We start from the raw sequence: 25,561 nt of genomic DNA on the forward strand, positions 1-25,561 counted from the left end.
CACAACAAATATTTGTCCGTGGGGGCTGAGTGGGTTCGGCTTCATGAAAAGGAAATAAAAAAAAATAAAATAACTAAATAAAATAATACTAATGAATGAAAGTGTGACTCTCTTCTCTTTCATCATTAATTCAGTTTAGTCTGGAAAAGATCCAGAGACGATAGAAATCAATAGAGTAGAACAGATCTGAGCGGAGCTGGGAGGGAGAGCTTTCATTCAACTACACCCCCTCCCCTCTCCTCCCTCCTCCCCTCTCTCTCCCTCCCTCCCTCCCTCTCTCTTTCTCCCCCGGTGCCTCCCGGTTGCTCGCGCTCAGACGCACTCCGCTGCTGAACGGGGCGGCACGAAACTCTTCCTCACCGCCGTCGTCCTCCTCCTCCTCCTCCTCCTCGGTGGATGGAGGGATGCTGAACGGCAGCTCTTCTTCTCCTTCTTTATCACCATCCTCATCCTCACCTGGAGCTCAGGGAGGAAGCATCATCACCTTCATCCTCAGCTCCAGCGGCTCCGAAAAAAGTTGCGGAGGATCCGGTGTAATAACGGAGCACCGGAGAGGAGCTCCAGCTCCGGGAGAATCCGCATGCGCTCCACGGAATCGGTTTTAACGGACTCCCGGTGATTCCATCCGTCGGTGTGAGCCGGAGCTGGTCCGCGGGCATTAACGGGAGCTCCGGTGGTTCAAAGTGATCGGTAACGGATTTTCTGACGGTTGACAACTCCTCCCGCTCCTCCAGGGACCGGGGTTTACCGGATTATTTTGAGGGTGGTAACGGATCTCGGGACGGTCCCGGTCGGTTTACGCGCAGATTGGACGTGGTCACCGGGGGGTGAGAAAAAAAAAGCGCGGTTTATTCTCGGGACTCAGAATAACGGATCAGCGGGAGGGTCCAGAGGAGGGAAGTTACCGGAGAACCGGAGGAGTTGATCTGGGATTGATTGTTGGATTTTAAAAAAACAACGTTTTCTTCTTCTCTGCTCCGATTAATCGATGCGTTCCGGGCTCATCGATCAAGTTTAATCCACTTTTCCTCCCGAGCTGAAGCGTCTCCTCCACGGCGGAATAAAACCTCCACGCTGCCCGTGAAATATCCACTCAACCTCCCCACGGAGAAACCAGGAGACATCCAGTTATTAGGCAGCAGCTTTTTAATTAGAAAACTGAGATTAGCTCTTCTCATTCTATACAAAAACTAAATTCATATCATTGAAATATTTAAATTTAATCAAAAATTAGCAAAAAATGCTGCAGATTGAAGCAAAACTTTTTGAAACATTGGCTGTAATTTGACTCCTTAAATGATATCTAGTTATAATAAATTATAATACTAACCTGTACAGGGTTTAATCTCCTCTATAAATCCCAGAGGAGTTTATTATTTGTGCAGAACTAATGAACTTTAAACGCTTCCATCCATGTGATGATGAGCTGACGGTTTGAGGATCGTTCATAATCTGAGAGGAATCCAGTTAATCTGTTCATTTATTTCTGTATCTACTGATCCTCCGGTCTGTCTGTGGTGGATCATGGTTGAGCTGATTCACCGGTGAAAGTCTATGGATGCTACGCTCACTGTATAGCCACACTCTCAACAGCAAACCACCACCTCCTCCTCCACCTCCTCCTCCTCCTCCTCCTCCCCCAGTCTTGAAATCGAGCCATGCAGCATTGATTTTTCGTCTTCTTCTCCTCCTCACCGCAAAACCAGAAGGCACACGAGCATCTCACCCCGTCCCGGTTTGTCAGGTTCGTTGCCTGAAATGTGAGACGTGCGGCGGCGGCGGCGTTGATTTTCCACCTGGAGGACGAGCGCAGCCCCAGAGGTCAGAGGTCAGAAGAATCTCCAGGCTGCGTCGTGAGGTCTGACCTCAGCATAGATGCCGACTCTGAACCTGCAGCTCGCTTCTTCTCTGCTGCTACACTGACGGTTTGAAGACAGAATGGGACTAAACGACAGCAGCCCGGGCGCCATACGCAACGGCCGCGGCCTCTCGGACCAGTGGGCCGAGTCGGTGGTGGTCCGGCCTCGAACCACCGAGCGCCACATCACGGTGCACAAGCGCCTGGTCCTGGGCTTCGCTCTGTCCATCCTCACCCTCATCGTGGTGACGGCGGTGGCCGTGGCGCTCAGCGTCCGCTTCGAGGAGTGCGCCAACGGGCGGGACGGCGACGGGCCCGCCGCCGGCTCCAGAGGCTCGGCCCGGTTGAACGGGAGCCGGGGCGAGAGGACGGGGGACAGAGGGGATGAGGAGGCCGTCCAGCCCTGGAGGAACTCCCGGCTGCCGGGCTCGGTGCGGCCGAGGCACTACGACCTGAAGCTCGCCGTCTACATGGACAACTTCACCTTCTCCGGGGAGGTCAGCATCGAGCTGGAGTGCGTCAACGCCACCCGGTTCATCGTGCTGCACGCGGATCGTCTAGAGGTACGACGGAGGGAGGGGGCACGACTCTAACCCGGGTTCCCAAACTGATCCAGGTCAAAATAATCAAGCAGACTTTCTTAGTCCAGCAGCAGGTTCAGGTCTCGGACTGTTGTTGTCAGATACCTCAGAGACAGAGAGGATAAAATATCTAAAACATTATTTTAAATCTACCTGCAGCACCTTTAGGATCCACCGGGACTTAACTTGCTCCAACATTTAAACCTAAAGAAAAACTACCCAATAAAGAACGGGGCATCCAGAACCATCTAACATAGAGCTCAGGATACTTAGACCTGGTCCAACATCTGCAAAGAGACGGGATGGGCTTAAAAAATGATCGGGATACATTTAGAAATTCTGGTGACAACGATAGAATCTAGATAAGAATGTTCTAATCCCAGTCCGTGTTTTTGACTCCGTCTTCCAGTTACAGTCTAATAAACTGCTCAGCTTAAACTGCAGAGACCAATCAAACAAGTCTGAAATGTGAAAACATCAACATGTCTCCCACCAGGTCAACTCTAATCAGTTCTATCCGTCCATCTCTGGCTTTTTTAATTTACCGTGAGGTGGCCACATCTCTGGAATTAAATCGGAGGATATTTACAGCTCAGAGATGATAAAAAATTAAATGTTATCGAGATGAAATGAAGAAAGAATCACGGTTCCGTTTATTTGGATGCTCATCCCAAGTCTCTACAGGTCTCCAGTGGTTTAAGTTCATGTCATTTACTCTTCCTGTGGTTTTCTCCGTGTCCCTAGGGTTAGGGTTAATATAATAACTATAGTTTTATTCATTTGGAGTCAATAACAACACAAATTGTCTCAAGACTATTACGGTTCCATTTATTTTTGACATTTATTCATCTTTAAACATATTTAAACTGTTATATCTGTAACGTCAATAGCAGCGCGACTGGCTACCGTAATAATTGTAGTTTTTGTGCAACGTGGCTGCTTCTTTCTCGTGACTCATGGTCTGACCCGTGTGGCTTGTGGTTGTTCTTCAGGTGGTGGAATAAATGTGTTGTGTTGCTGTCCTTAGCCATTATCTATTTTTTTAGTTTGTTCCACGTCCACCTTCTGACATCTGAACCAGCTGCATATAATTGATGAGGAGCCTCGTTTAGCAGATGAGCTGCGTCACCAACTTGTGTTAATCACATTTATCATGAAATGTCAAATTTTCAACGTAGAGGTCGTTTCTGGCGGTAAATCGCGTACGATAAGTTAGTGCACATTCCTACCTTTCTAATCATTTTCCTTCGCTTTGTTTTTTCCATCTGTTCCACCTTTCTCGTGTCTGATTGAGTCCAAACTCAAGACCATAAGGAGTAAGACCAGATCCTGTCTGAGCCCGTTCAGGTCCAGGTCCAGGTCTGAGAGTCCACTCAGTTGAGGTGTTGCCTAAATACTAGTTGACCTTTTTCAGTCGTTCTGGAAGCTCTTATTAGTCCCTGAAAATCTACGTTGCTGTTTTGGCTTGGAGGTGATGCCAGATGATGGGTCACGAATATCTGGGGTAAAGTTGGTGGAAAAAGGATTAAACTTCATGAGGAATGATCGAGACGTTGGCCGATAGTTGAGTTGATGTTGGTAATGAGCTCAGCACACGTTCTGATCCTCTTGACGGTTCTTCTGCTCCGCGCTGAAAACCAGCGGCGCCCTCCAACAAAGGGAGTTTATTTCCAGATCTGGCCGCAGAGATTTCTCTAACGAGGCCTAATTAACCGTCAAAGTTGCCGCCTCAGCCCGATCTCTGAGACGAGCGGACGGCGAGAGGAAGCCTCAGAGAAAAGTCTGAGCTGCAGGAATCTGCTGGACGCTGGTCGGGGCTAATGTGTGAGAGGGATGAATCTGTTAAATTTGGGCAGAGGCCAATTAAAAAGGCTGCTGCATTAAGAGGTGTTGTTGGGAGGTCTCCTAAGGTATCCTCAGAGTTAATACATTATGAAAAGGAAATTGTCAAGATGCAGAAAGGCCGAAAAACAAACAACAAGAAAAAAAAATTAGTGCATAAAAATAGAAGCAGCCGGTAGGTAAGAGGAGCTGAAAGCAGCTCTTTATTCTCGGCTCCAAGGGAAATGTCACGGAGACAAAACGCATTGAGCAGGAAACACGTTTCACTGAGAAGCTTGAACCGCCCTCAGAAACATGTCAGTCACTCACTGCGTTTACATGCACCAACAAAACGAATTATTGACTTAATCCGACTTTAACTGGACACGTAAAGTGCATGTAAACGCGTTACTCTGACTAAAATCTCCTTATCTGGATAATGAGATCAGAAATGGATTTTCCTACAGGCCAAAAGTTTGGAAGCAGCGTCAGATTTGTACATAAAAGATCAAAGTTTCATTGGTTAACTTTGGATCAAAATAAACATGATTATTATATAAAGAGTCACTTATCATTATCATTATCGTTTGAGTTTTTCTTTCTTCACACTAACCTCCTCTGGCTTCAACAGCATCATAACACAAACCAGGGATATTTATATGCAGACTCTCAAAAGCCAAAAGAGCTGAAGTGAATAATGCAAACTTTGATTTGTTTTTGTTTTTTGCTTTTGCACTGAAGTTGTGACTCTTGCTCGACCCACATCGACATTAATTCAGAAATGTTCTGGTACCACCAGTGTGCACTCAAAGGCATCGTGAACAGAAAGTTACTCCCAAACTTTTGTCCTGTAGTGAACTGAACTATTATTGAACTATTGTTTATTCTGAGCCATGGATGACTCCAGTTGTTTATTATATGATGTCATAGGTCAACCAGAAAGGGGCCTGTATTAAGTTGCTGGAAAGACGCGTATCGCCACCTAGTGTGTGGAGGAGGAGGACATGTTCCCGTCAGTTGCATCTAAACTGGGACAAGGACCTCATTCAGAAAGTCAAATATTGAGTGAAGCTCCATTGAGCTGTTCATGTCGATAGGTTTCAGTAAATGTTCTTAGTTTTGTGTGAACAACAGAATTTTTATTGACTTTTCTAAACCAGAGATCAGAGCTTGTGTAAGTAAACAAATAAGACACCGGTCTCTGGATCCTCACTAGCTCTGCTCTGCTGAGACTCGTTGACCGGAGATTGTCCAGCTGATGTCTCTCTGGGTGTTTAATGTCGTGTCTTGTCATCAAATCCTTCATCATGTCGGTGGCGTTGAAGCTCTTGCTTGACATGACGGTGCTGCATCAGTTACATGTTGTTCTGGTGGTTTAAGTTCAGATCATTTACTCTTCCTGCCGTGTTCCTTTGTGTCCCTAGGGTTAGGGTTAATGTAATTTTAATATAATAACTGTAGTTTTATTCATTTGGAGTCAATAACAACACAGATTGTCTCAAGATGCTTTACAGAATCTGGTCTGAAACCTCCAGAGCAGCATGAAGGAGAAACTCCCTTTAAACATTAATAAACCAGATCCAGCTCATATGGAGGGACCGGTCTACTAAAGAGAGAGAAGAGAACAGCGGGAGAGATGAGATAAATCTGTCAGAAGCTGCGTTTCCATGACAGTTTTTATCAAAATAAAAGTAATACTGATGATCGATAAGGTCCAGTTGGTCTTTGTACGTGTTTAGTGAATTCAATAAAGTTTCTACTGCACTTTTACGCTAAACTTTTATATCGATACGTCTGAAAAACCACCTGATGTTTTAACTTTAGTTATTCGAGAGGTTTTTAAAATGTTTCCAGTTTTGTATTTACCGTATTGACCCAAATATAAGACGATCCCCCTTTTTCAAGACTATTTTCTTGGGACAAAATCTTTATTTATGTCAGTCCCTTGAAACGTCCCGTGTTGGACCCCAGAATGTTTTTCTCTGCTTGTACACTGTATTATTGTGCCACTTGTTGTTTGTTTGATGACTGTGCAGCGTTAATTACCTTTAACCCTCCTGAGTCCAGAGTCTAATTGGCCGTTTTTGACTCCAGTTATTTTATTTTCTTTCATTCTGACAAACTGTGTGAACACGTTGGAGCTAAAACCAGACTAAAAGCATCAGATCCAGGAGGAACAAGTTAGAAAACCACCTCTTGCTAGCGTTTTCCTCCATGAACCAAACATGACGACAGTATTCAGGAAAATGACTCAGTTATTTAGAATCGGTCTAGTTCTACTTGGTCTAGAAACACCAGTTAAAAACTGATCTGTAGGGTCAAGTTGAAACTCTTTCTGCTGCTGCTACGTCGTCTTAAATGGGTCATGTGATTTGGATGCACCGGCGCATCCATCGACTCCAGAATTATCTTGAAGTTGGCATGATAACTTTTGAACCACTTTGTTCCTCCTCCATCAGTCCTACGTCCAGTTTTATCTGGGACCTCTGGTAATTTGTAATAATATCTCGTAGGAATCGTCCCATGTCTGTTATTTGAAAAGACATCCTCTAATTTGGTGCAAATCCTGATTTAAGTGTGAGTTTTTTAGTTTTTCAAGATTTTTCTTTGAATTGTGTCTTTTTTTCTGCCTTGTGTCACTTAATAATTGTGAAAAATTCAAAGTGTGGACAGATGTTTGGGAGCAAAGTGGAGTAAAGTTACTGTCGAGTGTATGTATAAAAAAAAGTCTAAATAGCGTCTTATATTCAGACCATGAGGTTTTGTGTTTTTCTGTCTAGGGGGAATGGAAACTGAGATGTAGATATAGAACATGTAGAATCTGTCGATGACACAAACACAGTCAGGAAGTCGACGTCTGCTGGAGGATTTCATTGAAGTTGCCTCATTAGCTGAATGAAAAGCACCCCAGGGTTTGTAGTTTGAATATCCGGAGGCGTCCCAGAGCGCGTCCCCCGCATCGTGTCCCTTCGTCTAACTCCCATCGACCTCCTCCTTCATTAGAGCGACACGAGGCCCAGGCTCCGCCCATGTGTGACGGCTCCCATCATGCACTGCTGCTATTTAACGATGGCTAATGGAATCCTGTTTGCTTCATTAATTGACACCTCAGAGAGGACCTTTAGTTCATCCTCATCATCCTCATCAGCAGTTTGACTCAGAAGTCTCCAAGCCAACACTTCTTCCTCTTCTTCCTCTTCTTCTCATCTTCCTCCTCTTCTTCTTCTTGTTCTTCTTCTTCCTCCCCTCTCTCTCTCTTTCTCTCTTTTTTCCTTTCTATGAACAAACACTTCATCAAACCACTTGTTACTTGTGTGTGTGTGTGTGTGGTCCCCGTCTCGTCACCGTGGCGACGGGTCCTCAACAACAGCTGGCAGCGAGGCAGGTTGTTGCCTAGCGACGGCTTTCATCCCACAGCGTAGAGAGGAAGAGGAAGAGGACGAGCGTCCAGCGTCGCCATGGTTTCATCAGGACGCTGGACGCTGAGTCAATATTTATTTAGGAGGGAACATGTTTTAAATGTCGAAGTAATAAATAAATAAAAAAAGTTGACTCACCAGAATCAGACACAACGATAACGTTAAAATCTTTGCTCTGACATTTTTCTTTATATTTATTTCACTGAGTTCATTTCTCTGCTCCTGTTTGTTCCTTGTCTCATAATTATTAGTCTTATTATTATTATGGCTTCTGTATTTTTAGGTTTAGAGATTTTCTTTCTAAAAAACTAACTTCAAAGTTTCCTTTTAGCTTTAAGTTTAAATATAAAACAGACGAGGAACATGACGATAATATTAAAATCAGTTCCTCTTTAATCAAATTGAATGAAATAGTCAAAAAACAACATTTATCTTCCAATGTTGTTTCTCAGCTCATATCTAACTTGTTATTCATTCATATCTATGTAAAAACACGATTAAATGTTAGTTTATGGACATTTTGTCTTTGAATACACCACTGGTTTTCATCCAAGAAACAGTGGAAATTGAGCCAAATTTGATCCATAGAGCTACAGAAAACAGTTTGTCTGATCATATTTGACCCGTTACACCATCAGAATTCACTAAAATGGTGAAAAATCTGTTAAAAACATAAAAACAAGGAAATGGACTTTTTTTTTTTTTTTTTACACATTTTAACTTGTAAACACAATCTAAGCATTAAAACAAAACCTATATTTTATACTTCCTAATTCTAAAGGCTCTATTTCCTTTTTAAAACATATCAGTAAGGCTTAAATTGCCAAGAAACAGACGAGAGAAGCTGGTTAATAAGCAAAAAAGATGAAGGAATATTTCATTCATGGTTAGATATTTTAAAAAGATACACAGATTCTATCTTCCTAACTTTCTCTTATCATTCCAGACCATTCATGGTCTTGGTCTCTTTTTAAAGACAAGACTCTGAAGTTTCTATCACAGCAATCAGAATCTCTCTAAGTGGTTTAGTTCTGGAGGAATCAAAGTTGGAACACAGTCAAAAATATGAGTAATAGTCAATGGGTTCGCCTGAACTTTGGTGAACTCATTGACTTTCATCAGTGAAACCAGAAAAAAATGACATATTGCGTCATGCAGCATTTACTCAAATACAACTGGTGTCCAGAGCTCTGATTGGTTCATGACGCTGCCGTCCCATAAACCACCAGAGGAACGTTAAAGGGTTAATGATGATTTATTTCCTTCTAACTTCTTCTATAAAAACCCAACAAGACGTCTTAAATCTCATCTTCTTCCTGTTCCCTTCAGGTGGACCGAGTGTCCGTCATGGCCGAGGGTGGCGGCGGCGGGGGCCGTCCCGCCAGCCGTCCAGGGGGCGGGGTCATGCGCGTCCACCGCCACTTCCCGTACGCGGCCAACCAGATGTACGTGGTGGCGCTGCACCGCGAGCTGAAGCCGGCCAGGACGTACCGGCTGAACGTGAGCTTCGACGCCGCCATCGAGGACGAGCTGCTGGGCTTCTTCAGGAGCTCCTACACCCTGCACCGAGAGAAACGGTAACACACACACACACACACAGAACACACACACACACCTGAACACACACACATGCATACACCTGAACACACAAACACAGCTGAGCACACACTGGTTTTTCCGGCAGCAGCAGGTGGTTCGACTAGAAAAGGTCAAAGCTTCACGTCCATGATATTGATTAACTCAACACACACACACACACACAAAGCTTACAGTGTGTGTTCCACTTATCAAACCACACACACGCAAACACACACACACACTCATGGCGCCCACTTCCTCCTTATGAATTTCCCATCAGCCTCGGCGGCCTTGCCCCCGCGGTCCTGATGGGAAACAGAGTGTGTGCTGCTGATCCATTTATTACTCCGTGCAGGAGTTTGTGGAACGTGAAGATCTCCTCCTCCTCCTCCTCCTCCTCCTCCTCCATCTGGGTGCGTTACCGCGGCAACGGAACGTTTCATCCAATAATTAAATGAATAAATAAATGAATAAATATATAGAGTCCATGAGTACATAGAGTCCCAGAGTCGTAGATGACTGATGATGGGGTCAGTGATCCGGGCGTTAATGAGCTTCGTCCTGATCTGAGGTTAAATCTCCTGGAGTTGTTCTCCTGTAGATTCCTAAAAAGTCTTTCCTCGTCTTGTCCCGGAGTCGGCTGGATTCAGGCCGATAAATCTTTCTGTCAAAGTTAACGTCACGTAGAGACGGGAGTTTGCACTTTGTGTTCTCTGCTCCAAGTAGTGGGAACCTCAGCAAATGCAGAGAGAGAAGCTCCTCTTAAGGGATCAAGGAAGTTTTTCTAATGGCTTCCTGACATGAGGCTACGCAGCGGCACCAACGTGACTATATAGTTGAGGGTTGGATCAGCCACAACATTATGACCACTGACAGGAGAACTCGATAACATTTAAACCATCTTCTGACAATTTAATGTTGCGCAGGGAAACTTTCGGACGTTGATGTTGCCCACTAACAACATTCATCACCATCAGAAGACCCATGACCCAGACAATATTAGGAAGGTGGTCATAATGTTATGCCTGATCGGTTCGTCATGGTGATATGGTTCATTGTACCATCCCTCATTAACATGGACTCCTTCACTCACAACTTGGAGGGACCCAAATCTGGGATCATTTCATTGTATGATGTATGGTGATAATAAAGCCCTCATCCATTCATTCATCCATTTATCCATTCATCCATTCATTCATTTATTTATTCATTCATTCATTCATCCATTCATCCATCCATCCATTCATTCATTCATCCATTCATTCATTAATAGGAGGGTATGCGCTGACATCAACATCTCCAACAGCTTTGTACTAGAGTGCTCGGTTCTGATAAATGTAGCTAAATAAAAGATGCTAACGCTAAGAGCTTTACCGAGAAGTAACATTAGCCACACAATACGTAACTTAAGGTACGACTTCATCAAAAAAAATCTAGCATAAATTAATATCACGTATTTTTAATATTTAGTTTTACCATTTAGATGCTATTAAAGCCTATGATCCAAGCTAATGCTGCTAATCTCCATGTTCAGCAGAGACTTTAGCTAGCTATATTTTTATATTTTTACATTGACGTGTGACGTTATCAAATGGTCGATGGTCTCGGTTTTATAGAACTTTCCTTTTTGTGCCTGGGTGCAGGTTTCTATCTACTGATGTTTCATACGGGAACATTTTGAGAAATAACTTCCTAGCGTCCAGATGTGACGAGTTGTGGTTTGCTGCTGGATGATTTCTAAACTTCTGTTTGTGTTGTGTTTGCTGATCCCAAATACTTACAGATCTTAATCTTATCTGTTTGCTTCTGTTTTGTTTGCTGAGCATTTCTAATTTCTCCAAGGTATTTGGGATCAGTAGGACCTAAGACGTATAAAAACTGAGCATCATCTTCCAATAGGAAGTAGTAGCTTTTAAAAAAATACTGTCCTCGTTTGTGGACACTGGTATTATTTCACTGTCCATATTATAATAAAGTATATTTGAAAAAGTATAAAATTGTGTATTTTAATACCTGGACATGACTGAGCAAAATTGCGAACAATTAAGTCCCAACGTCCTCAAATGAGTGCTTGCTAATTAGCGACGTTGTAGCTTGTTGCTCTTGATAAAATTTGTTAAATTTACACGTCGTATCAAACTACAAACGTTAATAAGCGTAAATAAATAAGTTTTAACTGTAAAATTTCTTTTGTTCCTCGTCCACGTTTGTCCTGTGATCGTCTCTAGAATGAATCCAATGAAAAGAACACTTTTATGTTTTTACCGGCTTGTGTTTTGACCCTTTGCTGCCACTAGATGGCAGACTAAAGTTTCCACTCACAAGGACAACGTGTTTAAATGAAGTAGAATAAGCTGCAATAAAACCTAAAACTTAACGTCCCCATATGAGGACGCAGGGTCTCAGGAGGTTAAACCATCTCTTCTGACTGATGCGTAGGGAACTTTAAAATTTTTACTGCGAGAAAATAAATAAGCAGAATTTTAAACTATTTCTTTTTTTTGTTTGTTTGTTTTCTGTTTTATTTTCTTCGTTTCTCTGGCTCCCTCAGACTTGTTGGAGGATATTCATGAGTTCACTGAACCCAGCAGCAGCTTTAATCAGCTGCTGATAAAAACACATCGCTGGAGGCAGAATCATGATGTGAGCTGAGTTTTTAATACGTGAACATTTTGACATAGAAATGTAAATAAAAGCTCATTTTCCGCCTCTGTGTGACTTTAAGGTTGAACATTTTTGGCACTTTGGAGCTTAAATATCCAGCGGTCATGGCCTGGGTCTCCCTCGGTGCCTTCACCGCCATGTTTGGTCCCATGTTCACGGGTAAAAGCTGTTCAGCTCGATACAGGATCAATACGGCAGCAGCCTGGACCAGCAGAGCTCCATCACAACAACCTGTTAGTTAAGCGAGGCAGCGCTGTGAGACAAACCTGTTTTCATGTTTCCAGGACAAAGAATTCTGAGAGAGCGGCGTGAATTCATTAGAATTAATGCGGAAATAAATGAATATGAAGCCACTTGCCTCAGATGAATACCAGGAATTATTTGTGATATTCAGACTAATAAAAGATGTATATGTGACTAACACCCTCTGAAGGCACCGGTCCAGCTTCATAAATATGTTAATGTGATGACTAACCAGCAGAGAATAATAATAAAAAAATAATAAAATAATAATAAATCCATTCAAAATGTCAGCTTCTCATACGAGCATCTGGCTGAACGATGAGGAGTGTGTGTGTGTGTGTGTGTGTGTGTGTGTGTGTGTGTGTGTGTGTGTGTGTGTGTGTGTGTGTGTGTGTGTGTGTGTGTGTGTGTGTGTGTGTGTACAAAGCTCACTGTTAGCTTAAGGATTAGCTTGATGCAGCGGTGCAGCTAATGCTAACGCACACACTCCACCGTGAGATTTGCTTAATATCCAGAGCTACTATAAACCCCGGGCGGAGCTTAAATGCTTGGAGAGGAAGAATTAATTAGCACAAACTCGAGAGTCTCAGTTTCAGCCTCGTGTTGATCTTTATGCAAATGACGTGAAGTCGGCCTGGTTCAGGTTCATCCCGCTGAGAGTCGCTGACCCACTGAGAGCGGCTCACATGACACGTCGGGATAAAAACAGACCCGTCAATACTCGGCCGGTCTAAAGGAAACGGGACCAGGGTGGAGCCAGATTCAGGGACGAACGGTGACATTCTGCAGCTGCTTCAGTTCAGGACTTTAACTGACAGCAGAAGACATCTTTTCATGTTTTTACCTCGCGGCTGCAGTCATTTAGGAAGGTTAATTTGTAGTGCACTTCACCTTTTTTAATCGGGTGGTAAAGAGATTTGTTTAAGGGGTTTATTTTGATCTTGGTTAAGAGAAAAAAAAAAGATATGTTGAGTTAATTAACGCAGCTTTAGGCTCAACTTTCTATCGCTGCCATTATTCAATTACTTTTTATATATGCATGAATCATCTCAAGGCCTTTTACAGAAACCAGATCCAGAAATGACCACGAGCACTGAGGCTGGCAGTGGTGAGAAGTAACTCGGTTCGAACAGGAAGAAGCTTTAGACAGAACTCGGATCATAAAGAAGGGATCCGTCTGCTGTTAGCGGTGAACGCTCTGGATCAGAAACCTGCAGCTTCACAGATAAGAGACTTAAGGTTCCTTAGATCAGAAACGCGAAGCTCTACAGATCAGAAATGTGAAGCTCTAAAGATCAGAAATGTGAAGCTCTACAGAGTAGAAACGTGAAGCTCTACAGATCAGAAACAGAAACTTGAAGCTCTACAGATTAGAAACAGAAACATGAAGCTCTACAGATCAGAAACTTGAAGCTCTACAGATCAGAAACATGAAGCTCTACAGATCAGAAACGTGAAGCTCTACAGAGTAGAAACGTGAAGCTCTATGTATCAGAAAAGTGAAGCTCTACAGATCAGAAACAGAAACGTGAAGCTCTACAGATCAGAAACAGAAAAGTGAAGCTCTACAGATCAGAAACATGAAGCTCTACAGAGTAGAAACGTGAAGGTCTACATATCATAAAATGTGAAGCTCTACAGATCAGAAACGGAAACATGAAGCTCTGCAGGTCAGGGAAGAGCCAGATAGCTGAAGACTCTGCTTCTCATTCTGCTTTTTGAAATGCTCATAAGCACAAAAATCATTTCAATGTATTCTACTACATCTGAAACATTTTTATGATGGAAAACCTCATTAAATTGCTTCAGTTACCAAGAGCAGGGTGTCACAGCTACGTCGCTATGCTAATACGAATGTAACTGAGATGAGAAGATGAGACGTACCGGCAGAAACAGAACAAGAGAAAGTAAAGAACAAATAGAGGAATCTGTTCATGTTCCATACATGTATGTTTACACACATGTGAACAGATGTAGCAGCAGATGTGGTATTTGCACAGAGTAAATATGTGCCAGCTGCTGTGATGGTGCTGGGATACAGTGTGTCTGACTCCGGAGGTGCTGCTGTGTTGTTGTGTCCTGAACATTTCCAGGCTTGTAAGTCTGAATGAGACGACAGGTGAGGACAGGTGAAGACATCCAGGGTGACTTCCAGGTTCCCTCTCATCCGGTCTCTCGCTGTCCAGGTCCATCAGCGTAACAGAGCTGGTTTTATTCGTCTTTGCCAGCTTTCACAGTTTGTTGGCACCACATGTCACAGCGGATCCTCCGGTGTTATTTGTGATGTTGAGGGAATGTTTCTGTCTGTCAACACGAGGTTTGACGCTCGCCAGTCACTCGAAGCAGAATCTGTGGCAGACAGAGAGGGATCTGATCTTAGTACCAGAGGAGTTATTGCTTCCGTTTGTTGACTCTCTGGTTGTTGTTTTGTTGTTTATTGTAGTGCTGTCAAACTATTAAAAATGTTTAATCTGATTAATCTCAGGGTTTAATTTCGATTAATCACGACTAAATATTAATTTTTAATCGACATTAATTTCATTTTGCATGAGCACTCCAGAAAGAAGGGAATATATCTGTACTTGTTGACTCGACAACTTTTTGTGTCTTTTTTTTTTTTCAGCCACCACGTGTCCACATTAATGTGTCCCTGTTGCTACGGAGACAAACTAACTTGTTGACATTGTCCAACCAGAGGAGAGCTGACGCTTCTTATTGAGAACAGTCTCTCCCAGTGAACAGTGGCTGCAGGAGTGGACACATATTAGCAGCAGCATTGGCAGCTTGTCTTTGTCTTGGTTTGTCTTGGTTTGTCTCCAGCTGTTAGCCGCGTTAGCCCAAGTGCTAGCAGAATCCCCGACTAACGTATGCTTGGCTTGGTTCATGTGCTGTTTGAAGCTGGAAAGAAAACTCCTTCCTGTAGAGTGTGATAATACTTTATGTGTCTCCACTGGTCCCTCTTGGTTTCTTTGTCCTCAAATGTCCCATGGAGAGGACCAACGTGCTGTTTAGCGTCTTCCATCTTTATGGGTTGGTTCTGCTGCCTGTCACTACCGGATCAGCTGGTGCTAACGCTAACGCTACTTGGACAAACTGAGACACGTTCACAGTCGTTCTGCTGCAGATGCTTCACATTAATCATGATGATGGATTAATCTGCTTTAATGAGTTAAGATTGACAGCCCTAGTTTCCAGACATTGTTGCCCTTTTTCCAGGAATGTTAATCCTGTGACTCTAGTGAGCAACTCTTTTATGAAATCATCTTCTGAGGAAGGTTTCACATGTCGTGCAATGAGTTGAGCAGCTCAGAAGTGGCTACTATGGCATTTCCAAACTACCCTCAGAGTAAGTTGTCGTCTCCATCTCTGGCTACACTTGAAGCCGTCAGATGTTTGGCTCCTTGTTTCCAGGTTCTTGTTCGTTTCACAGCTCAGGTAGTGTTGGGAAATGTTTGTTCGTGATTATCTAATTAGCTGGCTCGCTATAACATTAACGCTATGTTAGCCTTCAAAACACAGTTAGCTAACTATACAGGTCAAAACTGTTTTTTGCAAACACGTATTTCTGCTGTGAAGTTGTAAACATGGAGGTCTTTGAGGGTTGACTCACTTTTGGAGCCTCTAGTGGACGTTGGAGGAACTGAAGTTATTAGCATTTCCTTATTAGCATAATTTTTCATATCTGGAGGTTGCATCTCAGTGGAGATACTTTACACATACCAATTGCCGCCATCTTGATTGGCTTGTATTCACTCACTATACCATGATTATCATAACTTAGCTTTTGAATTAAGTTAGCCGTAACGTGGTGCCCACCTTAGATATTCACATACGTAGGGTTTATATCCTGTAACCACCTGCAGATAGAGGATGTTTTTTAGCTTTTTGTGCGGCTGGCTGTGGGGATTGTTAATAGAAAATACTTAAATACTTAGAACATCCTACTTTTGAATCATTGAGGATGTTTTTTTTTACTCCTGGTCGTGTTTGCACCTACATGGGTCACTAATTTGATATGATCCAGTTAATGTGCTATGATTAAGTCGCTGCATTTCTGTATTTATTGAATCACTATGTGTGGGACCTTATGCCTTGTTCTAAAACATTTAAACTTCTAAAAGAACTCCCCCCAAAGCACCAGAGCTGCTTTATTTTATTTATTTATTTATTTTTAATCTCGGCTCCTGCGTGGAACTTTTTCATTAGATTGAAGCTGTTCCTTTCAGAGCCGCCCTTCTATAACGAGGAGAGGAATTAGGGCTAACGAGGAGCGGTAAGGCGGCTAACGAGGCCGCGTCTGACGGGGAACAGAGACGTCTGAGCGTTAACGAGAGAGACAGGCGCTTAACGAAGGCTCGGTCCACATTTCAATGACGGGGCGAAAGAAGCCGATTGGTTCAACGCCTCGTCTGCCGTCTACTCCTCGGCTGATTCCCCCTGACTTGCCCTCCTTTCGTTCTGATGGAGTAATCCAGCTTTGAGATGAGATGTTTCAGATCGATAGTGTGCTCACCCACTCTGGAGGCTAACCTATCTAACATGGCAGTCGACTGAAGCGACCTAATAAATTCATTCATTCTCTGGGGCTTCAACACAGAAGAGGAGGAGGTGGAGGAGGAGATTGTTGTTTATTAGAGTTCTTCACAAATCATATCTCTTCTGACCTGCTGCTCTTTTAACGCTCAGTCTCTCCAGCGCTGACTCCTCGGGTTCGGTGAAACTCTTAAACTCTTGGATTCAAAATGATCAGATTCGTGTAGGAATATCGGAAACACTGAGCTGTGTGAACATCCAGGTGGTTTACTCATAACTACAACTGTTTTAAAAATAGATGATTTCCTGGTGGTTTTGAAGCTCAAAGTGGCGTCTCCGGCCGTCGCCATCTTGCCTGACGTCAATCTAACTTCCAGCTCGTTTAAAAAGTGGTCAAAGAGGGTGGAGCTTCAGTGGAGCTGAGGCTAAAGACAGCTAGCAGCCTATGAGGACACCCACCTGTCACTCAAAGTAGCCACACCCCTTTAGCTCTGCAGACCTTGATATAATTTAAACAGATTAGTATTTTTAGATGCTTCACTCATACCAAGTGTCGACATCTTAATTTTCATAAACTTTTGCAGCCAGTCATTAAACCAAGATCATTATTTTAGCTTAATGCTAGCTACATATCGCCTACTATTTCCCAGTTTTTGGTCTTGTTTTTAGCTACCTAGCTATAACATTAGCAGCAAAACACAAAGTTAGCTAGCCATACAGACCAAAACTGTTTTTGCAAACACGTATTTCTGCTGTAAAGTTGTAAAGATGGAAGTCTTTGAGGGTTGACTCACTTTTGGAGCCTCTAGTGGATGTTAGAGGAACTGAAGTTATTAGCATTTTCACGTTAGCATAGTTTTTCATACCTGGAGGTTGCATTTCGGTGGAGATACTTGACACATATTGCCGCCATCTACATCTTGGCTTGTATTCGCTCGCTATGATTGTTATTCAAACAAAGTAATTAAATAAATAAAATTAACTTAGCATTTGCATTAAGTTAGCCATAAAGTTGACTAGCTACTTATCAACTAGTGTCCTTGGTTGTGCCTTTAGCTTCCTAGCTCTAACACTGGCATTAAGTTAGCCTCCATAACATAACGTTAGCTCGCTATAGAGGCCAAACTGGTTTTCTTCCAGGCTGTAAGTACGTTTATTTCTGCTGTTAAGTTATAAACACGGAGGCCTATGTTGGAACCTCTAGTGGACGTTAGAGGAACTACATTTCCATGTTAGCATTGGGTTTCAGATCTGGAAGTTTCTGGTTTCCGGCTGGTGTGGATGCACCTTTTCTCACAAAAAACAACAGGAAGTAAATACAGGAGCTAATTTTAGCTTTGAGAGGGGCTAGATGCTGTGTGGATGCTAACGTGTTTCCTCAATCAAATACAAACAATCACAAACAGGCAGCACTCACCTCCTCCTCTATTCTTAACCTCCTCCTTCTCCTCCTCCTCCTCATCACTCGCTCCTGAAATAAACCAGATGAAGCCCCGCCCCCCTCCATCTCCTCCATCAGTAGCATATTTTACACCAAAGATGATGAATCAGCCTCTTCACTGACTTCCTGTGTAAAAGTATAGCAGCAGAAACACACACACCAACACACATTAACGCGTGCACACACCAACACACACTAACGCATGCACACACCGACACACACCAACACACACACACACTGCAGTCTTTTCATTGTGAACGCGGGGAATTGCAATTTGAGACGTTGCTCAAAGAGATCAGTGTGTCCAGTCGGATGGTGTGTGTTTGAGATGGATGTAGGGATAACACACACACACACACACACACACACACACACAAATACACGTGTACACACATTAAAACACACAGAGAGATCGAAAAGCACCTGACTCAACAGTTTCTCCTTCAGTCACATCTCTGAATCTAAATGAGTTGTGTGTTTCTCTGTCTTTAGTGTGTGTTTTGTGGTGTGTGTGTGTGTGTGTGTGTGTGTGTGTCCTCGTTCTTCTTCGTTGGTGTCTGCAGACGAGATAATGATAAACATTACAGCAGAAGATGATGTCGTTTCCATTTTCTTCAAGTGTTTCAGGAAAAAAAGACGGAACTCATCTGTTCGTGTGTGTGTGTGTGTGTGTGTGTGTGTGTGTGTGTGTGTGTGTGTGTGTGTGTGTGTGTGTGTGTGTGTGTGTGTGTTGCTGTTGCTGTTGCTGTTGCTGTTGTCGGGGGCAACACTATGAGTCTTGGTTGGTTGTCAATCAGGATTACCGTGACAACAAGCGTTACCTTGGCAGCGGAGACTGTTGGCAACCAGCGGGATGTCACGACGTGTGTGTTTTGGTGTGTTTTAGTGTGTCGGTGTGTGTTTTTGTGTGTTAGTGTGTTGGTGTGTGTTTTAGTGTGTTAGTGTGTTGGTGTGTGTTGCATCCTCCTCTAATAGCTCCTCTCTTTATCTCGTCCCTCTCAGACCTCCTCCATTATTCTCTCTCTCTTTCTGTTTATTATTCTCCTTTTCACTGTTCACTTTTTTCTTCCACCTGTTTCTCGCATCCTCTCGTTCTTCTCCTCCTCTTTTCTCTCATCCTCCACTTCTATTCATTTTCTCCCCTTCCCTCCTTCCACTCCTCTCCTCTTCTACTCCTATTCTCCTCCTCCACTTCCACTCTTTCACCTCCTTCTCTACTTCCACTCCTTATCGCCTCCTCTTCCACCACTTATTTTCTACATCTCCCATCTCCTCCTCCTCTGCCTCCTCCTCCATGATGGATTCCATCTTTGGTTCATCTTTATTTTACTACCTCCATGTTTCTGTCCGTGGTTACCGTGGTAATCGTGGTTACTGTGGTTACTGTGGTAACCACCACATCATCATTGCCGAGTGTTTGTCCACTGGGCTTTAACCTGACACCAGGAGGGTTGTTGGGTCTCTTCTCATTCTTCGTCTTCTTCTTCTTCTTCTGTGGTTTTCTTGTTGGTGGAGATGGACTGGATTCAGTTTGAACCGTTGGACTCTGTGATCGCTTGGCTCCTCGGCTGGGTGTCGGTTTTGTGTTTCCTCCGTGTGCTAAACAATAGGATTTGATGTCGGTGTGTTTTCAGTTTGAATCCCCTGCTGTGGAAAAAAAAAACCCTCTCCTGGTGTTTTTGTTGGAAACAATGCACTAGATTAACGGTGGAGGACACCTGGAGACGGAGCGGCCCATCGGACACGTGTAATTAGACTCCACGTGGAATAAAATGCTCGATTTTATATTATTATGTTGCACCAAATTACAAACAGCTGTGGTGGAAACAAAAGCAAAAATGTTTCCTGTTTGTAGACACACAAAAAAAAACACCTGCAAGAGTTTAAGGTGGGAGAAGAGATTTGTAGAAAAGTGTAAGGACCTGGCGGTGTGTCGGTGAAAGGAGGTTTAAAAATAAACCACCGCCTGCTCGTTTTACACATGAACGTCTGAATTCATGATACCGGATGTTTTGTTCAGTTTCCTGGACCCAGGAGGTTTTAACTGCTGCAGCTTTAGTTAGCCCATTGAGCACAAACTACAAATACCAAGCATCTAGCTAACATAGCCTAGCGTAAAGACGAGGAGGGACGTAGCATCAAGACGCTTCTCACTGAGTCTCTGTTTCTACTTCAGTAGAAACGTCAGCCTATAGATCAGTCTTTAACCGGTGTTTCTAGACCAAGTAAAATTAGATTGGTCCTAAATAATTGAGACATTTTCCTGAATATTGTCGTCATGTTTGGTGCAAATGCTAAGACGCTAGCAAGAGGAGAGAGCTAGCCAGCTACACCAGCAGGACATGATGTGTCAGTGGTTGATAAGCAACAGTGAGGCTGTATTCAGTCTATAGAGACAGGAGACAGTTTAGAGACATTTAGACATTATTACTGATTGGACACCTGATAGTTTTGGACATGGTCCTAAATAGTTTGAATGGAAATAGTTGTAAATAATTAAATGTGTTGATCAGCTTTAAAAAAGGTTGGTTCAACATGTTGGTGTGGACTCTCAGTTTTCGTTCGTATGCTCAAGTGTGTTTTTCCTATAAGTTTTGTTTTAGTGACGCTGTAGAAACAGGATGTGACATCATGATGTGACAACCAGTCATCCTGCAGGAAAGTGAGACAAAGAGAAAATGAATGAAAATAAGTATGAGTCTCGAGGAAGTATGGATCCGAACTACAAACAAGATGGCGCTGCCCATATCACCAGGATGCTAACATCAGTTTGACCAATGGGAGGAAGTGGAGACGTGCTGGCTTATTTTTGACTATGATTACGAGATGTTACGCGGCTATTTGTTAGCATTTGAGCTCATCATGTTAACAGTTTGTTTTTACATGATGCTGTGAGAACTACATGAACAAAATACAACAACATGCTCACTGATCTTAAATTAATAATTAATATTTCTTCCTTATGGTCGTCACTATAATGTGACCAACAGTGGAACAAATCGCTACATAAAGTCTTTTATTCCTTCTGCTGTTAAGCCTCTAAACACAGACCCCCTTATTTTAGACTCATTTATTAAATGTATTTACCCATGGGATTTATGTATGATGTTATTGATCTTAATGAGCGCTGAGGTTGTCATTATGTTCCCTTGCTCTTATTGTTTCCTGGACTTGTTGGTTTATTTGATTTATTGTCTGTATGTGGGATGCATGTGGAAAATCTGCAAATTAATCTGTTGGGATGAATAAAGTTTTCTGAATATGGATGTGAAGCTAACATATTAGCATTTTAAGTCATTACACATACTGGAAACAAACACACAGTTAGCATAGCTCTTTGGCTGCGTTAGCTCAAGCCACAAAACCCCTTTAACGTCTAAAATGAAGATAACACTGCATATATCGTTTTTTACATCAAAGCTGTGTATAAAAAAAACTATAGTGTGTTGCATTTATGAAATGAAAGAACTGCTGAAGAGAAATGTTATTTATGCCGGCGGGTGTCGCACATCGGCAGTTGTGACGTATATTTTGAGCGACAAAAAATTAAACACATTTTATTTTAATATTACAAGATCACCATATATTCAAATTTAGAATTATATTTAAAAAACTAACGACGTGAAATAAAGTACATTTGAATTAAATACTCGATAAAAAAGGAGTAGACTATATGTGCTGCGATGCACTGTGGGAGTTCAGTGTTTTTGTTGGAAGCTACAACCGTAGACTTAGACACCGTGTGTTTGTCTATGGTTACAACCATGAGTGTGAGTAGTGTGGCATCCAGTTGTTGCGTAGCTCTTGCTTGTTTACTCTTGAGTGAACAGTTACTGCCTTTCTGAGGCAGTTAGTGTGAAAAAGTGAACCACTTTAATCAGCGTCCGCGCTCCGTATCGCTCGCTACATAGAGCCGCATGCGTTAATTATATATATTATATTATATTATATTATATTATATTATATTATATTATATTATATTATATTATATTATGAGTTAATTATACTCTGGGTAGAGTTAATCCATTATAATTAACTCTCAGTCGATAAATAGTTGTCAAAACCGAGTTTAAATGTTAACTATATCCGAACTTCTTACTCTAAACTGCTCCTGTATTTAACACCTCAAGTGTTAACGCCCCCATTTTGCAGCGGTGCAACTTTACTCGTCGCGATGGTTAGCATAGCATGGTTAGCATAGTTAGCATGCATGTCTGTTCTCACTGTAACATAGAAAGTGAGTAACGGCAGTAAACGGTACGTTTGTCTTGACGTTTTGTCTGAGTGAGACGAGTCATGCAGTTTGTAACCATAGATATAAAACGTGATAAGATGATGCTAACGGTTCGGAGCTAGCTAGCTAGCGTGCTAAAGTGGTGCTAACGCTACACTGTGCCTTACTGTTACATGTTCTAATATTTGTGGTGCAAGTTTGAAAATAAATGTTTTTAAACTGCCAAACATGACTACATTTTTATATTAGTAAAGTTTATTTTCCAAGTATTTTTTGTAGGATTATATAAGAATTATATTGACACTTTTTAAGTGTTATGGGGGTAAGAAATAGTCCTCTGACTTAGTGTAAAGGCACCAACACTCGAAAAAGTGTTAAATTAACACTGAGGTGTGGACCCATATAGACACTTTAAAAGTGTTAGGATCAACTCTGACAGTGTTAATTTGGGTATTCTGATTTTACTGTGTATTTTAAACCTGCTGGTTAGTACAAGTCCATTTTGTTTTGGCGTGGTGTGTCTCTTTCTGATCATTTTAGTGTATTTTTCTACATGGTGCTTACGTCCATGCCTGTTTTTTGTTCCCCAGCTTCCTGGCAGTGACCCAGTTCAGTCCCATCCACGCCCGTAAGGCCTTTCCTTGCTTCGACGAGCCCGTCTACAAGGCCACGTTCTCCCTCGCCCTCCGCCACGACCCCCAGTACACCTCCCTGTCCAACATGCCCGTGGAGAGCAGCTCGCTGGCGGACGAGGACGGCTGGGTGACCAACCACTTCGCCCGGACGCCCCGCATGTCCACCTACTACCTGGCCTGGGCCGTCTGCAACTTCACCTACAGGGAGACGCAGAGCGACAGCGGCGTGGAGGTCAGTCCAAGACTTTTCATCCTTTCTTTTTACCACCCTCATCTCCTACCCCAACCACGGTCTGTATCCTCATCTCCTACCCCAACCAGGGTCTGTATCCTCATCCCCTACCCCAACCACGGTCTGTATCCTCATCCCCTACCCCAACCAGGGTCTGTATCCTCATCCCCTACCCCAACCAGGGTCTGTATCCTCATCCCCTACCCCAACCAGAGCCTGTATCCTCATCTCCTACCCCAACCAAGGTCTGTATCCTAATCTCCTACCCCAACCAGAGCCTGTATCCTCATCTCCTACCCCAACCACGGTCTGTATCCTCATCCCCTACCCCAACCAGAGTCTGTGTCCTCATCTCCTACCCCAACCAGAGTCTGTATCCTCACCCCCTACCCCAACCAGGGTCTGTATCCTCATCCCCTACCCCAACCACGGTCTGTGTCCTCATCCCCTACCCCAACCACGGCCTGTATCCTAATCCCCTACCCCAACCAGAGCCTGTATCCTCATCCTCTACCCAACCAGAGTCTGTATCCTAATCCCCTACCCCAACCAGAGCCTGTATCCTCATCCTCTACCCAACCAGAGTCTGTCACCTAATCTCCTACCCCAACCAGAGTCTGTCACCTCATCCCGTACCCCAACCAGAGTCTGTATCCTCATCCCCTACCCCAACCAGAGTCTGTATCCTCATCCCCTACCCCAACCAGAGCCTGTGTCCTCATCTCCTACCCCAACCAGAGTCTGTATCCTCACCCCCTACCCCAACCAGGGTCTGTATCCTCATCCCCTACCCAACCACGGTCTGTGTCCTCATCCCCTACCCCAACCACGGCCTGTATCCTAATCCCCTACCCCAACCAGAGCCTGTATCCTCATCCTCTACCCAACCAGAGTCTGTATCCTAATCCCCTACCCCAACCAGAGCCTGTATCCTCATCTCCTACCCCAACCAGGGTCTGTATCCTCATCCCCTACCCCAACCAGGGTCTGTATCCTCATCCCCTACCCCAACCAGAGCCTGTATCCTCATCCTCTACCCAACCAGAGTCTGTCACCTCATCCCGTACCCCAACCAGAGTCTGTATCCTCATCCCCTACCCCAACCAGAGTCTGTATCCTCATCCCCTACCCCAACCAGAGCCTGTATCCTCATCTCCTACCCCAACCAGAGCCTGTATCCTCATCTCCTACCCCAACCAAGGTCTGTATCCTAATCTCCTACCCCACCTAGAGTCTGTATCCTCATCCCCTACCCCAACCAGAGTCTGTATCCTCATCCCCTATCCTCATCCCCTATCCTCATCCCCTATCCTCATCCCCTATCCTCATCTCCTACCCCAACCAGAGCCTGTATCCTCATCCAACCCCTTGGGAGGTGCCCACCTTAAAACCCCAATGATACTGCCTACTGCTGTTGGCTTGGCTAGTTAGCTGGTGTCTTCTTGTTGGTTGCTAGCTGGTAGCTGACTGGTAGCCTGCTGGGAGGTTTGAGGTTGGGTCCAATAATTGTATTTCATAGAGGATGTGTGTTTTAGTGGTGTCAGCCTGGTTTCTCTCCCGGCATTTAAGACGTTTAGTCGTTTTTGTTCAGTTTTTGTTTTGTTTAACTCACACAAAGGATGTCACCATAGACAGGCAACCTGCACAAAAAATAAATATCACACACGACAAATACACACAAGGCGGGTCAAATACAAAAGCATATGTTATGAAAAACCAATGTAGAAGCAGCAAAAAAATCCAAAGTTTAAAGATACAAACTCAAAGATTTCACAAACCAACAAAAAAATCCAACTCACAGTTCCACCCCAGATTTTCTCTGGGCTTCTAACTGTGTTTTACCTGGGATCTTATCCTGTGTAATAATGAATGATTATTTTTCATTATATATTTTCATAATTTTTCCATCATTTCATCAGTAACAGTGACGTGCACGGCTGCACTAGCTGCCTTAATGAGGATGAAAGAATAAAATACAAAATAATAAAAGATAATAAAAAAAATCAATAGAAAAAAAGACGTAGGAGATACCTCCATACAAGGTCGATATAGTAAATCAATAAAACAAGTTCTGCAATAAAAGAGGCATTTTGTTAACAAATAAGAAGACTAAAAGTAATAAAATGAAATGAACACAAAAATATAAAAATGCAGCACAGGCATGTGAGTTTCCACACTAACTAAAGACGTTTATAGGACATTTTTTCAAATGCTGCAGCTCTACTTTTGTCCTTGTTTTTTGAGTTTTACAAAAAATAAAATCTTACCACAGAGATGGAAGGTACTGATCAGATACCATGTATATCACATCATGCATTCATC

At 43.2% G+C, this 25,561-nt stretch overlaps 1 protein-coding gene across 1 annotated transcript in view; it reads left to right on the plus strand.

Annotated features, from left to right (window-relative positions):
• The first annotated feature begins 340 nt into the window (after nt 1-340).
• LOC125000203 (thyrotropin-releasing hormone-degrading ectoenzyme-like) overlaps nt 341-25,561 on the plus strand; it is a 165,346-nt gene continuing 140,125 nt past the window's right edge. Inside the window, exons 1-3 of the mRNA XM_047575601.1 lie at nt 341-2,421; nt 9,009-9,256; nt 22,963-23,239. Coding sequence (XP_047431557.1) covers nt 1,939-2,421; nt 9,009-9,256; nt 22,963-23,239 — 1,008 coding nt within the window. The 5' untranslated portion in view covers nt 341-1,938. The remainder of the gene's footprint in view (nt 2,422-9,008; nt 9,257-22,962; nt 23,240-25,561) is intronic.

Source organism: Mugil cephalus, chromosome 22 (genome assembly GCF_022458985.1).
Source record: "Mugil cephalus isolate CIBA_MC_2020 chromosome 22, CIBA_Mcephalus_1.1, whole genome shotgun sequence".
Lineage (NCBI taxonomy): Eukaryota > Metazoa > Chordata > Actinopteri > Mugiliformes > Mugilidae > Mugil > Mugil cephalus.